The sequence below is a fragment of the Sprattus sprattus genome (assembly GCF_963457725.1).
Source record: "Sprattus sprattus genome assembly, chromosome: 2".
Classification (NCBI taxonomy): Eukaryota; Metazoa; Chordata; class Actinopteri; order Clupeiformes; family Clupeidae; genus Sprattus; species Sprattus sprattus.
The window spans coordinates 58,203,419-58,220,656 of NC_137921.1; the positions used below are offsets into that span (position 1 = coordinate 58,203,419).

At 40.8% G+C, this 17,238-nt stretch overlaps 1 protein-coding gene across 1 annotated transcript; it reads left to right on the top strand.

Moving 5' to 3' along the window:
- Positions 1-610: 610 nt before the first annotated feature.
- On the top strand, positions 611-9,407 carry st6galnac5b (ST6 (alpha-N-acetyl-neuraminyl-2,3-beta-galactosyl-1,3)-N-acetylgalactosaminide alpha-2,6-sialyltransferase 5b). The gene is made up of 5 exons (XM_080832208.1): positions 611-768; positions 1,352-1,537; positions 6,241-6,644; positions 7,642-7,749; positions 7,996-9,407. Exons 1-5 carry the CDS (start codon positions 760-762, stop codon positions 8,228-8,230), a joined length of 942 nt encoding a protein of 313 aa, XP_080688334.1. The 5' UTR covers positions 611-759; the 3' UTR covers positions 8,231-9,407.
- Positions 9,408-17,238: the final 7,831 nt, after the last annotated feature.

A 17,238-nucleotide genomic window follows, 5' to 3' on the forward strand; every position in this document is an offset into this window, starting at 1 on the left:
AAAGACCCAATAATTAATTATGTGGTACATTCAGTGACGGCAGATTAGATTAGTTTTAGGCTAGAATAGATTGATTTTTTTAATTCGGAAATACCTTGCCTCCAGTGATCACAGCAAAAAAACTGGGTTGTGATGTCTGTGTGTGTCCGGACTCAACTGATAAAAGTTTCTTTTTTTGTCAGTTTCTGATAATATACACAAATCAAAACTCTGTAAAAAGTGATGAGAATGAGAAAAGTAATGAGGTATTCTTGGACCTTGTATTGTTGACAAACCACTATAACTCACAAACAAAGCGGGGTTGTATTATACGCACTATGAGTCAATATCATAACATTATTTTCCAACGCAACAGCGTCATTACAAAAAAAAATATTCGGCTACAGTGTTTCACACCAAAAAAAATGCATATCCTGCAAATAAATCAAGTATAACTAAAGTGGCAAACGAATAGATGAAATATAGCCTTCAACCGTTACGGAAGATACAGACGGATACAGATCTGTCTTTGCTCATTGGACCGTGTGTGAACTCCCTGTGGTGAGGGGCTACAGTACCCTATCTCTGCGAGTACGGCGCGTTTTAAGACCATGCCTGCACAGTTGAGTTTGTAACATCGAGTAGCCTACAGCACTCACTGCATACCCTCACTATTCTTTTTCTGGTTTTGTTTTGCGAAGGAATTTCCGTTGAAAAGTCGAGATGTTGACGGAAGAAGACAACGTGTGTTGAACAAAAGGATACAACATTCTCTCAAAAATGAAAACGGTAATGTAGGCCAATCAGAGTAAGCTCTTCATGTAGGCTATGTTTGTGGAGTTTTTTTTACGTAGTTTGGTGGGCGTTGTCATTGTCATTCTCTTTAAATCGTTCCCACAGTCAGATTATTAATATAACATTTAGTAGCCTAATATTTTCATGTACTCGTTAAAAAATGATTTCAGGTCGATACAGGAAATGTTAATGTTTGGTAAACTTTAAGTGCTCTGGTCGTGATGTCTGCGCGAGCTGTCAGTGGGACCTGGACTTTGTGTCAGTTGGATCGTTAGTTCCGTAGGATGCAGTTTAACTTTGATGGACTGATAGGCTACTATGTGTCAGAATTAGCGCTTGCCTACATACGACACAGAGCATGTGGGTTTGTGTTAAAAATTAAAAACCGTTCTATAATGCGTAGGTGCATTAGAACAGTTAATGCTGTCAGCGATGTGTAGCCTAAGTTGTTCTGACTAAATGCTGTTGCAAATAAAGAAGTAACATTGCAACTGCTGCGTCTGAAAATAGTATTTTTTGTGTATGTATCCCAGATTTTCATTGTATTGCTGTTATCGCTTGTTGCCTCTCGTTCTAGTGTCATGTGTTGCTCCTCCTCGCTGTGATCACCACCATGTGCACGTGCCTGTTGCTGATGTACAAGAACACCTTGACTGAGCCACCAGCTCCTCAGACCAGACCCCGACCCAGCACACCCCAGACCTCACCATGGAGATCTTCACCATTAATCTTGGATGGTTACAACAGCATGGTTGACAATCAGGTAGGGGAGAGTGGGGTGATTTGTGCCAGTGGGGAAGTTGTGCCACCCTTTATTTCTAGGGAACCATAGAAAAAATTGGTCAATTGACCACACATTTTTGAAGATTCAGCCATTTAACTCATCCTGCAAAGAAGAGAGCCACTTTGCATGAGATAAGCACATTTAAGTTCAAAAAACTTTTTTTTGCCTACCAAAGTAAAATTTCTATGATCGCGTTTTTTTTATTGTTGTGTCTTAACAGGTTTAGACAAGTTTCAAAACATTTCACACATGTTTTAGTGCTTTGGTAAGCTACACTATGAGTCTATATAGCTAGTATGATTTTAGCTCAAAACAGCTGGATGATGCATTTTTTCCCAAAAAGTTGGGATTGGGGTGATTTGTGCAAAAGGGCCTGGGTTAAGTTGTGCATTCAATTTGGTCTTCATTTGAATTTCATTTTGTTCTGAACATGCGTTCATGTAAATTACCTTTAAATGGAATTGGCTCAACCCAACTTTGTTCTAATGTGTTCAGGAAGCCCTAGGCCTTGTTTAAGATGTACCTTTGATGTGCTCATGTGATGCAATAGGCTTGTAGAAAATCTGCTTTTGTTGTTGTAAAATAACTTTAAATAAACCTTAAATGAGTAATTTTGCATTGAATTTGTCTAGCTTTTATAAAGCAACACAGTTCCTGAGATGCAAATATACTGTTTTACTTCATTAATCAATGGCACAATTTACCCCAATGTATTCTCTTTAATGGCACTTTTTTTCAGAAAGCTATATTTCTTAAATACTATATTTCACATCCAATGTGATTTTTCCCAAGGATGCACCACATCCTGAAATATATGTACATATTTTAGTTGGAAGCATTACTGTCATGGCCTCGCTTAAAAGTCACTTTAAGTAAAAACTGACCCCACTCTCACCCCATCTCACCCACTCTCCCCTACAGTAAGACAACTTACTATAATTTAGTTAAATAATTTAGTAAGAATAGTAAAATCTGTAAAGTAATTTAAAAAAGTGTACACCAGCACGTCTATTGCACTGAATTAAATGCAGATCCAATAGTTCATTATAAATACACTTCATATAAATGAGTAGATTCCACAGGCTCAGAAGCAGGTCTTTGGGGTGTCTCTGGCTGTAAAATACTGGACATACTCACTCCTTACTCAACCAAACTGACTCATGGCCGTGGTCCTGTAGTGTGGGAGCACAGGCTAGGCTGGCATGGCCCAGAGGTGTGTTTAGCTCTGCAGAATGGCAGCACCTTTATGTGATTAATTGCTTCCAGTAACAGAACTTGCAGACTCATAAGCTGTGTTTGTATTGTGTTTGCTTTCTAATTAAGTCATTTTAAAGTGCCCCTCATATCTTCATTTGCACAATTACTGCTATTATTGCAGTGTTGTGAGAGCACCCATTTCCATTTGGACAGTTTTTTTTCTGGCTGGTCCAATTTATATGTTAATATACTTCCACAATTCTATATGGATTTTTAAAAATAGGGATTGTAATTGTCAAAAGCTTCATGCACTCTATCCTCCCTCTCTGTAAAAGGCATACCTGTCTGCTGTGCAATCACTTCACCTTCCCTTTCCCACTCAGTTGTGAATGAGCCCAGGCTACTCGGTCACGCTAGTTTACCCCAGGCATCCGAGTTAGACTTCACCATGCATCCTCTAAGTATGCACGGCAGCCCACTGCACCTCTGTTCATTTCCTTCTCTTCGACCGAAGCGTGGAGAATCGCTAAATTGATCTGGAGACCTTTCTCGCCCGGTATCAATCTCTAAATGGTGGTGAAGGCAGCAGTCTCCAGACTCCCCTGTCAGATAACGCACCTCTGAGGGTCTGAGGAGGCTTTCAGCTGTATCCCTGTGTGATCCATCAGTTTACTACCTATTAACTCACACACAGGAATCATTCAACACACGATGAGGAGGATCTGAAGAACACCACTCTGTTTTATTTGGTGTTAGTGTTATTGAGCCTGTTCTTAATACAACAATAGATACTGGAAAGCTATGCTGTGCTGTTGACTACATCATGTTTATTCAAGATATTTGGTGAATTGTGCATGATGTGGGGTCCAGAAATTACTTTTTAAAAGTATTTATGTATTTAGTGTGCTTGTATTAGCTATTGCTAAGTAGGTGTGTAGGTCAATTAAACCCTCCCCTTATTTCCTCCATGTTTGGTTTCTTAATTGCTTCGTTGTCCTGGCATGAGGTCCGTGGGCATGATGGGATGAGTTGCACTCTCAGATTTGGCTATGGCTGAGGATCTGCTCTGTTGATGATTGATTAGGTTAAGTAGATTTTCAACAGGAACAATCAGTGTAATACAGAGCAATTTGCTGACAAAAAAATGTACTGGATCAAAATCAGGGACTGTACATTTAAGTGATTAGTACTGTATATTTAGCAATTAGATCCTTGTAATCAGCCATGTGCAGTACCTGTGCAGAAAATTGTATTCAAAGGCAAGGGCTCACTCTCCTCCATGGGTTTGAGTTAAGTACAAACCAGCCCACTCAACTTATCTTTACACTGTTAGCCTAAGTCTCTAGGAGCACACTTCCATACACCATATAAAAGTGCCAGCTAATTCAGAGTAACTTTGGTCTGTGTCCATTAGCGATGACTCTAAACCAAAGGACCCAGTGAAAACTGGAGCATGGCAATTCCAGGTCAGCCAAATGCATTATGGTTGGCATCTGAATAGCTGCTACTTACAGGGACAAGTATCTCTTAAAACTGCTGTTTTGGTGAGTGAACGTTATGCATTGTTTGCCTACTCTGTCTGATAGAGTGACAAAAACTAAAATACAAACTGTCATGTTAAAATATGAGTATAGCAGATGAGACAAACAGATCAATAGAGAGACACATGCTAATAGAGAATGATTGGTTATCATTAACTTGGGTAAAGGGCAAAACAGATTGATGCTGACAAGTGAAAGTATCTCATTATTTTAATAAGAGTGAGTGGAGGAGGACCCGGAGTGAATTAAAACGGTTGTCTCGATACAAAGGCCTTTAAATTCTAGTACAAAGTATTTCAGTGAATGTTTTTTTTTCTCCTGTTAAGCAATTTATGGGGATTATATCAGTGACTCTAAAGAATGAAGTCTGGACGCGTGTCCCCTGAGTTATATGATTTGATATGATGACATTAATGTTCACTACTCCACCTTTTCACCAGCCAGACCAGCTCCATAAACTTCTTAGTTACCTCTGAAGATTATAGTTTCACCGTTTGGCCTACGTCCTCCTCCATTGGCTGCCGTTTGACCTACGTCCTCTTTCCTTGGCTGCTCAAATCATTTAGTTGGCTTTTTGTGTTTTGAAAGGGATTGAGCAAAAGTGGTGCAGAGATTTTTTTTGTTGTGGCCATGGTGTAATGGTCAAGGATGCTGAATCATCACTAGCCTGACTGTAGCCCATTTCAGAAACAGGACATTTTGACGAGCCATTCTTCCTGCCACTCTGGAGGGAGGTTCATGAGGACTCTTTACCTGTCATTGTGAAGAAATGTTCTGTCAAAGCACTTCCCCTGTGCAATTTGATTTAAGTGTTTACTTGTTTAATATTTTTTTACAGTTGACTCAGACCGGGACCTTCCTTCAGATAAGAAAGTCTCAATCTAACAAAAAGCAAAAGCTATTTGATTTTCAAAGAGGATTTGAAGTTGTGACGCTCATTTTAGTGAATGTTCTGTCATAAACTGTTCATTGTATAAGGGGAATTTCCTCTCTCTTAAATTGTTTATTTCAAATTAACATTTTATCGTATTATCTAACTAAGTTGTAGTGCTATTCAAATCCATCCAACCAATCCAGCAACACTATATTATCTAACTTGATGTCTCTTTTCACTGAGTCATCCATCAGCACACACTGTATATTTCTGGAAAGGTCAATGGCACCTAAAGCTAAAGTGAGAACTAGCTGCACGTAATTGTTCTAAAAGCCAAATGCTCTCCCGTTTTTCTGTGAAAATGTTGAGCAGTGTAAGGCTTATGTCTCCAAGTGGGTGTTCACAATCTTGGAACTACAATGCAGCAAGTCCCTCGCTTTCACAGACAAGGCCCTGTTCCTGAAAGAGCATCAGATAATGTGTTGGAAATGCCATGCCAAAAGGCTGCCATATGACTCAGTAGATTCCAGTCTGTCTGAGCAGCCTACACTTCAAGTCAGTGGTATTTTCTTTCCTATGTGACTTTTATTAGTCTATTTGCCTGCCATCTATCACAGGAACGACCAGGGCTGGAAATGGTGTTCATTCTGAACCTGTTTCCATTTTATATTTTGAAACCAACCCACAATCCCTTCTACAACACTTTAGAAAACTGAAAGGAGGATAGAAAACTGTCCAGTTTGGATTTACCGATGAGCACAGAACCATGAGCACAGAACCTTTGTGTTGATATGGATTGGATCAGATATGGATCAGATTTGGAATACAGGAAAGTACTCTGTAGGGAAGAATTTATTAAACAACCCCTGTATTCTGTCTTTTATCTTTTTCAATCTCACATATTGACTGTATGGTGGAAACCAGTATGTGTGTTTACTTGGACTGTGTGTGTACTTGGACTGTGTGTGTACTTGGACTGTGTTTTCTATGCCTGAAAGGAAGTGTGTTTGGCAGTTGGTCTTCTCTGAGTGCGATGTGATGTCCTCTTTGTCCACACACCTCTCTTTCAGCCCTTGAGGATGCACTGTAACTCCTGTTCCTTGGTGACGAGTTCCGGCCACCTCTCAGGCAGCGGGCGGGGAGTGGACATCGACCGCGCGGACTGTGTGATCCGGATGAACGACGCCCCGACCGAGGGCCACGAGCATGACGTAGGCCAGCGCACCAGCCTGCGCGTGGTGGCCCATTCCAGCATTAACCAGGTGCTGCGTAACCGTCAGAACCTGCTCCAGTCCCGCCAGGACTCGGTCTTCGTGTTCTGGGGTCCCAGCTCCTTAATGAGTCTACAGGGCTCAGTCTATAAGAAACTACAAAGTATCAAGAAGGCATTGCCCAAGCTCAAGGTGTACATCATTTCCCAGCAGAAGATGCAGCAGCTGGACAAGGTCTTTAAAGAAGAGACTGGGAAGGACAGGTGAGCCAAAAGTGTTCTGTCTGCTGGCAGCTTAGGCATTGAGTTCTGTGAATCACCAGGATACAATGTTCAATGTTAATGGCAATATTTAAACAAATCGTAAGAGGAAAAGGGGCTTTGATGGAGTGTGCACTCTATATTTGACATTCATGTGGGCTTCTTTGATCAGACTTCAGTCGCAGTTAATTGTTTAAGTATACAGTACGTGCCTGAAGATGCAATTTGGAGGGTGACTGCACAGGCCCAGAAGAAGCCTTTGGTTCTCAGACTGTAATATATATTGAATTTTGACAAACCATATTATTAGATGAAAGAAAGGACTCACTTATAAACCCAGATCCAATTGCAAATTTGATTGCACAATATCAGATTGTCCTAAAGATTTTACTCCAAGAAAGAAGAACTCTACTGCCAGTGCTTTAGCCTATATGGCCTTCACCAGGGCTTTGGAGTATGGGGTTACAGTGTGTATTTTAAGACCTGTATCAGCATGGAGATGTTTAAAGGTCATTCTCCCCATGGTAGACCAAGGACTGTTAGATTATTTTAGGTAGTCTGACATGCCTTGATGTTTTTGTATATTTCACCTCACTAAAAAATTGATGCAAAAGTGGCATATATGATTATATTCTAGAAGACCTCAGCAATAATAACATGAGAGTAAAAGGAATGTAGTAAAATAATGTTTTATTGAAATCAAATGTAAACATACCCTTACAAAAACTTACTTTCAGAGGTGCTCAGACTTTATACAAAAACACATTGTAAAGACTTAAGGTCAAGACTTTTGAACTCTGAACCTTGCGATTTTAGTATTCATAAAGTGTGTGTGGTTTCACTACTAAATATTAGTAAATGCAGAGTAACCTTTACTTCTCCAAAACCTAATACTACTTCTCTGGCGCTGTAACCCAATGCTAACCTGCGCTAACCTAAAATTGAATATATGACTCCTGTTAAATCTTGTTTTCTCTGTGTTTTTTATTCCACCTTGCAGACGAATATCTCAATCCTGGCTCAGTACAGGCTGGTTCACCATGATTCTTGCCATTGAGCTATGTAACAGGGTTAATGTGTATGGCATGGTCTCCCCTAACTTTTGTCAGTAAGTTACTCTTGAACTTCAGAACTGCTTTTCCCTATATGATTCTTGCAGCTGGTTTTAGTTCTCAAGTCAATAACACGCTGTAACTCAGCCATATAGACTACTGCTTGTGGGCAGCATGTTGTAGATCAGCATCTCTGACTCCCAAAGCCAGAGCATGTTTATTTCCTTGTTTAGTAGATTTGATCTCAGGAATGGAAGTGTTCAGGAGCTCTGACAGCTTCCTCTTTCTTTATTTTTGCACAGGGATTCCACCCACGCTGTCCCCTACCACTACTACGGACCCTCAAAGATCCTGGAATGTGCCATGTATCTGTCTCACGAGCGTGGCAAGCGTGGAGGCCACCATCGCTTCATCACAGAGAAACAGGTGTTTGCCAGCTGGGCCAGAACTTTTGACATCCACTTCCACCAGCCCGACTGGACTCCCACGCTGCCTGCACAGAACAGCACAAGTACCTCAGATACCCAAGGGTCCTGATACGGTGCGGAGTGTCTGATGGTCTGACTGCGGCTGACTGCCCTGTGGAGAAACCTGGACACGAGAGTGAGGTTCTCATGTATTGTTCTTGCTGTCAGGCTAGCCTGTTCGTGGCTCATTCCGTGCCAATCTGTGCGAACAGACAGACAATCTGAATCCAGTTACTGCAGCAGAGAGCTCTGTTACATAATGTCTGGGAGGCCAATAGAATTGGAGGATTCAAAGCCAACTGTAACGAGCTGCAGGTTTGCTAAGAAGGCCATTGCAGTGAAATAGAAGTTTGTCTTGAATTTAGTTCATTCATCAGGGGGATGTTTCAGGGACGCCTATGTTTGTAATCAACCAAGATGAATGTGAATGGGAGAGTGATTGACACAGATATGGGTATTTGGGCAGCAACAAACAATAGCATTTTCACAAGTGGCCATAAAAAGGTCCAGCAGACTCACAATTTTCCTATTATTTAGAATTTGATGGTGCCATTGGAGGAAAGATTTGCGAGATTCACATGACAGATTACCATTCATCATGAAGACTTCAATTAGGCCCATGCAATAAACACTGAATAAAACCTTCAAAGAAGAGATAATCAGCACATTACACATATACAAAGGCTGAAGCCACATGGTCACACTAAAGAAGAAAGATAGTAAAATATGACAGCCCTTTCTTAACTGTGAAAGGAGGGATCAGAACTTAACCCCTTCAATATAAGGCCAGATAATATGCTTCACATTCATAACAAACATTAAGTCTTGCATCTGCAGGAAGAGACACCCAGCCAAATATGAACCACAGTGCGCCACAGGAAGGTGTAGAGAGGCATCAAGGCCTTGAGAGGATAGTTTAAGACACTCTGAGGCAGGTCTGAACTGCTTGAGACAGAATGTTAAAACACAGTTTTACAGCAGGACGGTTTCAAATCATTTCTGAACATGGTGTATTACATCTTGAAAACAATCTTCATGTTACGTGCCTGAGCTGTCAGATGTTTTAGAAGGATTATATTTAAAAGGCCTTTATTTTATATGAGGTGTCAGGGTGTCATAAGAGTCAGGTGCTCTTTGGTGTCAAGGGAAAAGGGACAAGGTACGAGCTACTACGCCTGGGTATTTTCTAACAGTCCAGTTAGGACCTGTCAATATAATAAAAATAAAAAATTCTCGCTTTTTCTTTAGCTGTCAGTTGTTTCTTCAGCTTCAGCTGTCAGTTGCTGTCAGCTTTAATTTACATTTACATTTAGTCATTTAGCAGACGCTTTTGTCCAAAGCAACGTACAAGGGAGAGAAAGCGACGTACAAGGGAGAGAAGGACACTAAAAGTTGATGAAAAAATGGTTCAAGAATGTACCACTGCTCATGTTTTGGTATCCATCTCTCCAATCCACTGACTCTGCTTCTGCTTCTGTTAAATTATTTAATAATGTGTGCTTTTAGCAACAACTGGGAAGATATTTAGGTCACATTGTTCTTAATCTAAAAATGTAGTTGAGTCATGTTCATAGCATAGAAACTGCCAGGCCTGACGAGGCTGACTTCATTAAGCATAAGTGGGTCTAGTGGGAAGTTCCAGTTTGTGGTCATTAAAACATACAACACTTCTACGAGGCGTTGACCATCACTGTTTCTGGTTTTCCTTTGGTTTGGCTCACTTAGCAGAGGCAGTGTTGCCTTGTTTGTTTACGTAACTTCACACCCAGGTGCTCCTTCCTCTGCTTCCTTGTAAAAGTTGCTGGCATGTCACCTGGCCAAAACTGTAACATGATTTTCATTTATCATGCTTTAGAAAGCAGCTTCCTTTGGGATGGGTCTGGCCTGTTCCGGCCCCAGCTTCTATTTGAGGACAGCCCAGTGATCAGAGAGCCTAAGTGAAATGCTAATGTGCTGTCATTCACCCCTTTGCCCTCCCTCCTGCCCAGAAATGCCATGCTGAGTGCATTTGTTCCCGCCGGAGCTCAATTGCTATACTCAACAGTGCCTTTTTAAATAACAGTAACAGTGGGACATTTGGGACATTTCGATTTTAAGGCTTTAAAGGTCAGAGAGACGTTTAAGACTGGCATCAGACTGGCATCTGGCATCAGACTGGCATCCGAGGCCTCTTCCTCCGATCCCTTGCTATCAGACCACCCCAGGGTGGCACCGTGATTACTTCTGACCTTCCTACATTAAAGAGAATAGGGATGGGAGCCTGCTGGACGTATTTCCGTGTAGGAGACCTCTCCTTGACTGTCAACTGCGTTGATTAGTCAAAAGGACCCAATGCTCAAATGTGAGATGAAAATTTCATTGAAACGCCAGATGCTCCAAGCTTTGTGTTTTGGTTCCAAATTGAAGAGGGGTCAGTAGGAAGGCCGTACAGGTAGAGGGCTTCTTGCTATCAGATCCTCACTTATTAATCATGTTGAACACATACAGATCAATACTGTTCAATACTTAAGCTCACCCAGAAACAGTAGTAATGGTGTATAAACAAGGACATACTAGTTGTATCCTTTCATGCATGGAAATGCTGTTGATTTCTACTAGTCTGTATTCGTTTGGGTGACATAGTGATGGTTGAATAACTGAATCCAAAGCATGGAACTGTGAACTATGCAGTAAGTTACAGGTCAGTCATCCTTCCTCTGATATGACAGTAAAGTTGATCTGTTTGGGACTGCACTCTGGAAAAGAAATTAGATTATGGTAACAGATTGATTTTTGCTAAATTGATCTAAGTAATCTAAACCAAATGTCAAGCTCAAACCTGTTTTCCATGAGTTCCATGGCACTTGATTCGGCATGTCTTCCAGATTCCACAGAGGACGATACCATTTGTCTTTGGTGATGTTACAATTATCAAACATCACTGGATAATTGCAGGGCTAATTTAGATCAAAAGCACAAGCTGAAGCAAAACACTTTCAATCTGCAGCTCCTTGCAATAGAAATGTTCCGACAATGAAGATTATGTTGTTATGGAAACACCCACAGTGTTCCAGCTTGTTTGAGCTGGTAAGTCCCCAGATTCCGAATATTTGAGTTGCAAGGAGTCACACGTAGGTTGCAACGTATCTTTAACATAAGCCTCTGAGGCTGTGTCGCTTGGCTTACTTTATCTTTTCAGCTTCAATCTACCGCATCTCTTTCTCCTTGCACTAGTCATAGTAGTCTTGTCTTTCAACAACTCAATTCTAATATTGTATTGTTGGATGTGTAGCAAAGCAGGAGATGTTTCATCCCTTCCCCTCATTTATTCATCACCCTTTCATTAACTACAACATTCCTATTTGAATTCTAATCTTTGGTTAGATTCAAATTCCTCACACTTGTTACTTTCAAGCCTTGGTTTATTTAACATTGTACAGACACACAGTATAAACAGTGTTGTGTGCAGACTTACCTTGACAGTTCCATGGATTACACTCATGTAAGTCAATCTCATTTAGCTGAACATACACATCATTAACAGCTAGTGACAGCAGTACCCAACATACACATCAACAGCTAGTGATAGCAGTGAGTATTTTTCAGTTTGTTGAGCTGTTAGAATAATTCCTCCACAGTCTTGTGGGTCTGTGATGGATGGCTTACACCCTGTGCCAGGAGGGAGAAGGGGATCAAGCAGAACAAAGCACAGAAGGAGCATGGAAACCTCCTTGGATATTTGGTTCCTCACCAAGATGACAGACAGTCATATTCTGTTGACTAGAAAGGAGGCAACACAACATTGTAATATTTATCTCTCTATCATAGATGGATGAGGACTGCAGGACTATGTGCACTACAATAGGAGTGGATTTATAGAAGAGAAAGAAAGAAAATGATTACAGTAGAGTTACCTCAATGTTATTGCAATGTTTACTAAATAATAGTGGCTCTTAGTAAATATTTATTGTTACACTTGGTCTCTATTGCTCGTCGCTTGACTGTTCTCTCCCTTGTACGTCGATTTGGACAAAAGCGTCTGCTAAATGACTAAATGTAAATGTAGTAGTCGGCTGGAGAAAGATTTGAAGTCCTGAGGGATACTGCCGATGTAATAATGCCAGAGATAGAGCATTGCTACATAAAGTAACCAATGACTATATCAGTCCATGTGTGAAACTAGCAGACACAACACTGAGCTCATTTCCCCATCTAGTGGCCAATCATGGCTTCACACTGTGTTGTAAAGGTCCTGTCATATACTACGCCTTCAAATGAGCCATTAAACACAGACAAGACCCAGCAATCCGTTTGTATTGATTGTGCTTTTCACAGTTTGTACCACTCTTGTTCCCTGAATTGAGAAATTGTTATAGTTCCTGCTTTTCTCAAGACATCCCAAAACTAGACATACCCAGCTAGATTTTGTTTTAATATATAATCACAAATGTTTCTAATTACTTGTTGAAGAATTAGTGCTTATTCACTTTTCTTAGAAGATCATCAGCACAATGGAAAATCTCTCAGTCTCTGACAGTTTAATAACAGGCTGATGACATTAACATTAGTATGCTCCACTCGGTGCCCGAACAGGTCATCCCAAAACTAGACATACCCAGCCTGAGTTTTTGTTTTAATATATAATCACAAATGTTTTTAATTACTGGTTGAAGAATTAAGGTCTATTCACTATTCTTAGAAGACCATCAGAACAATGGAAAATCTCACAGTCTCTGGCGGTTTAATAACAGGCTGATGACATGAGCATTAGTGTGCTACACTCTGTGCTTGAACACCATGTGCCGGTGACAAGATATTTCTCAGTAACTCACATCTCATACCAAATTCTCAGCCACCTGGAAATGGCAGGCAACTATGGCAACTATTTTGTCATCACAGACACAGCAAAGTAAGGGAGGCAGGCCTAGTTTTCCCGTGGATCTCAGTGATGTGGTGGCAGAAGCAGCACTTGGTGATTAAGTTTCCATGTTACTGAACATCCATTATTACTGTTGCCTCCCAGACACGGGCCAGATGAGGATGCATGTGGTCCGATATCAGCAGCTACTCTTCAGGCTTCTGCTTGTATTGCTGGACTTGGTGCAGGAAAGAATATGTCGGTTGACAGGAACAGAGTCATTGAGCCTGGTGAGCAGACCTAATGCCTTTGGTTCAGTATTAATGAAAAGCATGAAGCTCAAATTGCAGGGCCATTTCTCCTTCAGTCTCCAATCCCGTTGTGTCCAAGAGCATTACTGGAGACCCCATTTGGTGCCACACAGAAGTGCTGGTGATTGCCGCCTGTCCGTGCCGGTTGCTGTGACCTAACACCCACAGAATCTCGTGCCAGAGGAAGTCTTCCCTTAGCACCTCTGGCACATTACCCACTGAAAGAGGTTTCAGACAAAAAAATGGAGACGGAAAGCTATCATCTCCCGATGCTGTGCTGAAGACATGGTTCCCATCAGCCTCTTCAGATGAAGGAAACATTAGAGAAGCTCTCAGGAAGGACATTTCTGAGTTTTTTCTCTCTAGAAAGAACCCTTATGTTTCTGACAGATAGATTCACTCCTCCAATTTACTGCCATCTGTGATATCCAACACCTCCTCCCCTTAGGACCAGGTAACGATGGCAGTGGTATGTGAGTGACAGGTTCTCTGATTGGGTAGGTCATCCTAAACTGCTGCACTCCAAGCCTGAACAGGTAGACATCATCAGGCACATCTTCCATGTTTTTCACTTTCATTAATACCATTTTGGAATTTCTCTTCAAAAACTCAAGCCTGCTGAATGAAAATAACTTTTAGTTATGTATACGTTTTAGCATCAATGCTGATGTTATAGACTTAGTACATTGAGGTTTTTTTTTTCGGGAGACATTTTTGCATACATTTTTAACCTATTATATTCGGAGCACGTTGAGCATGTCAACCTCACCCTATGAGCTTGTCACAACAGAGGAGTCTGTATTTGTTCCATGTTCAGCAGACACAACACAAACATAACTTGTCCATCTGTATGGTACACACAGAACCTCTTGAGTTCATGCCGTTTCCATAGTTACATTGCAACTTTATATTGGCTCACCAGAAAGACAGTATCATTAAGGCTGATTAATGATAGAAATGTCTTCAGCTGTTTTGACATTGCTGGAACTCTCTAATGACTTATTGACTTCCCTGCAGCCACAAGATGGAATAGAAACATATTTAGTAGAGCCACAAACTACATGAGCCAGTTACTGAAAACGCGTTCACTTTCACTTTCCCTGAGTTTGAAAGGTATTGAAAACCCTTTCCCTGAGTTGCTGGAAGTGTTCCCTGTCAGTTACAAATCAACATTACTGTTCTGGTACACAAACAGCTTGTCAGACAGTGTAATTAGAATAAAAGAGCTTAATCTGTTAGACAATTACTCAGAGTTAAAAAAAAAAGGGAGTCATGGCAACAAGGGAGTCGATTTAGAATCCCAGCCCAAGATATTTAAAGTCCATAACATAATTTACAAGACATATTCTGTCTTTGGCTAGTGTTATTTACCATGGGAACATAACATGGACTGTTACTTAATAAATAGTCATACATAATTGGCGTCTGGTCTGGATGAGGTACATTTTTTAAAGTTACTCCTTGGAACAACAAAATATAATTTACTGAAGGGCATTGAAATTGATTATATCGTTTCTATGGGAGTTAATGTCTGTACAAAACACACATGAAATTCCCAGCTGCAGTGATATTTCGCTGAGAGAGGACTGAGAGTGACTGAGCCTTGTGGATCAATGAACTGCCTTCTTCTTCCCATTATCTGAGAAGTTGGAGGATGACAAGCTACATCCCTCTCCACACAAACCCGAGTTCATGTCTACCTCCCCAAGAATATTTCAAAATCCTGCCATACATACCAAAGTAACCTCACAGTTAGTGTCCCCGTGTAACCTCACAGTTAGTGTCCCCGAGCTGAACAAAGACTGGTTTACTTAGAGCTTGTTGTGCTGTCCATGCCATACATTATTGTCTCCCCATTACGGTTTATCTACAACTGTGTCAATACAATTAGGCTACTGCGGTATTCCCAGGAGGATTCTCCTCATTGCACAAGACCACCACAACATTACTGAAGTCATCTATTAGGTCCATTATCTGTGCCTGCAACATTAAAGGTGACTGTGGGTGAACCACTATAGGTTCATTCAAAATGTTCAACCGCATTGAGAGCCCTATGATATTTTAAGACTAAATCATAGGCCTAGTTCTACTGCTGTATATTATCAGTCTTTACTAAGTTATAAATTACTAAGTTATAAATATGAAAATCATGCCTTTGCATTGAGTTACATAAACATTATATACATGTAGGCCTATACATGTATTACAAATGGCCTAATGTTCAGGGAGATCAGGTACACTTGTAACCTTGCTAGTTGCTTGGTGGGTAGTTTAACCTTGCTTACTTTTTCAGTTGGCATCTGAAACTCACATCCTGAGCATGCTGAATTTCAGCCTGTATCAATCTCTGTCAAAACGTATACAGCAGGTGTTTTGTGGGGGACATGTGCGATTTGCGATTTTGACTGCACAATTGGTGCGTTTTGACAGGCACACAAATAACAGGTGGTTGTGACCAGTGGTTTCCAAACTAGATGCTAGTATAATTATTAGCTGCAATATGCTATAGTCCAACTATTTCACCAAATATAAGGAGGACAATTGTAACATGCATTACAATCGGTTGCAATCAGCAAGCGTAGCAGGTGAAATAGGCTCGCCACTTTGCGAAAACGTGACACCCTTGGTTTGTAAGCAATCTCATTGGCATTAAAAAAAACTATTAAGACCACCTCTTTAAGAAAAAACCTTATCAGTCTTTATTTGGTTTTAATAATGCATAGCTGTTGCCGTATTTTTACTTTAGGCTACCCCATCAAACCATTTGACAATGGTTCTCGGCCGCTGTTACAACGGTCACAAAGATACTTTTAGATGAAACAGGAGAAAATGTGCTTGAATAAGTGAAGTAAATTAAGAGCCGAAAGATGTTTGTTGCATATTGGCCTATGTTCATGAAAGGTGTCCCTAAAGCCTACATTATACTTTTTTTTTAAATTCATTTTCATCCACCATGACAAAACAACATTATAAAGTGCAGCACTAACAAACGCTGAAAGCAATAAATGTGGTGATGCATAATTAAGGGTCAACGCCAGAACATTACTTGAGGGATAATAATTATCTTTTGGCAGCGGCATTATTCATTCGCTCACTCAGCTTCCAGGCATTTGTAGGTATACTTCACCGTGTCTAGCCTCAAACACCACCACTTGTTGACAGGAACCTGTTCAACCAAAGACGGGCAACAGCACGTCCAGTTGCTGTGTGTGCGTGTGTGTGTGTGTCAGCACATGCTTTCTGTTACTCGGTGTCTCATCTCCCGCTTCATGGGTATACAGAAGTTTTACTGGCGCCAGCCAGCGCTCATCAGGTGCGGCACACGGAATCTTGTGCATCTAAGTGAGAAATGACCGACCTCTCGAATAACCAAGATTAATGAATTCACACAGGCCCATGGATGTTACACTTCAAGAAACTGTAACCCTGCTTTTGCAGTTGTGTTACCCACGAAAGTTAGAGTTATCACGCTTTTGGAGGATGCGATGTGTATCGCCTCGTTAATGAAACTAGCCTATTCTTGCAATCCATTCATTTGGATCGTCGACTTCTATACGTGAAAGTTACCGATGGCAAGTAAGAGGACTGAGATCCTCCTGATCAGCAACATCACTGAGGGTGTAGTCATGGTCGATATAATCGGAAGCTAATATTCTCATCACTAAAGAAAATCTTCTGAAGATACGCTCAAAGGTAAGACACTTTATAACTGGGGAGACCTTTCATCTGCTACACTAGCCTACCTTTAAAGTTAAATTAATATATGAGTTTTAGTTCCTGTTGGAGGATGAATACGTGCGTTTGGCTAATAGTAACAGGGAAATTATAATGATGTTATAATAAAAAAAAAAAAAAAAGCTCCTCGTGGTGTTGTAGAGACGCCGTATCTCGTCACCTACCTGTCCTGAGACGATGTTTTAAACATTTATC

What these genes read in the sequence shown, in the direction of transcription:
- st6galnac5b (XM_080832208.1), top strand. An exon ending in GAAGAGACTGGGAAGGACAG is followed by an intron (nt 6,645 to 7,641) that starts GTGAGCCAAAAG and finishes TCCACCTTGCAG; the next exon opens with ACGAATATCTCAATCCTGGC. An exon ending in GTCTCCCCTAACTTTTGTCA is followed by an intron (nt 7,750 to 7,995) that starts GTAAGTTACTCT and finishes ATTTTTGCACAG; the next exon opens with GGATTCCACCCACGCTGTCC.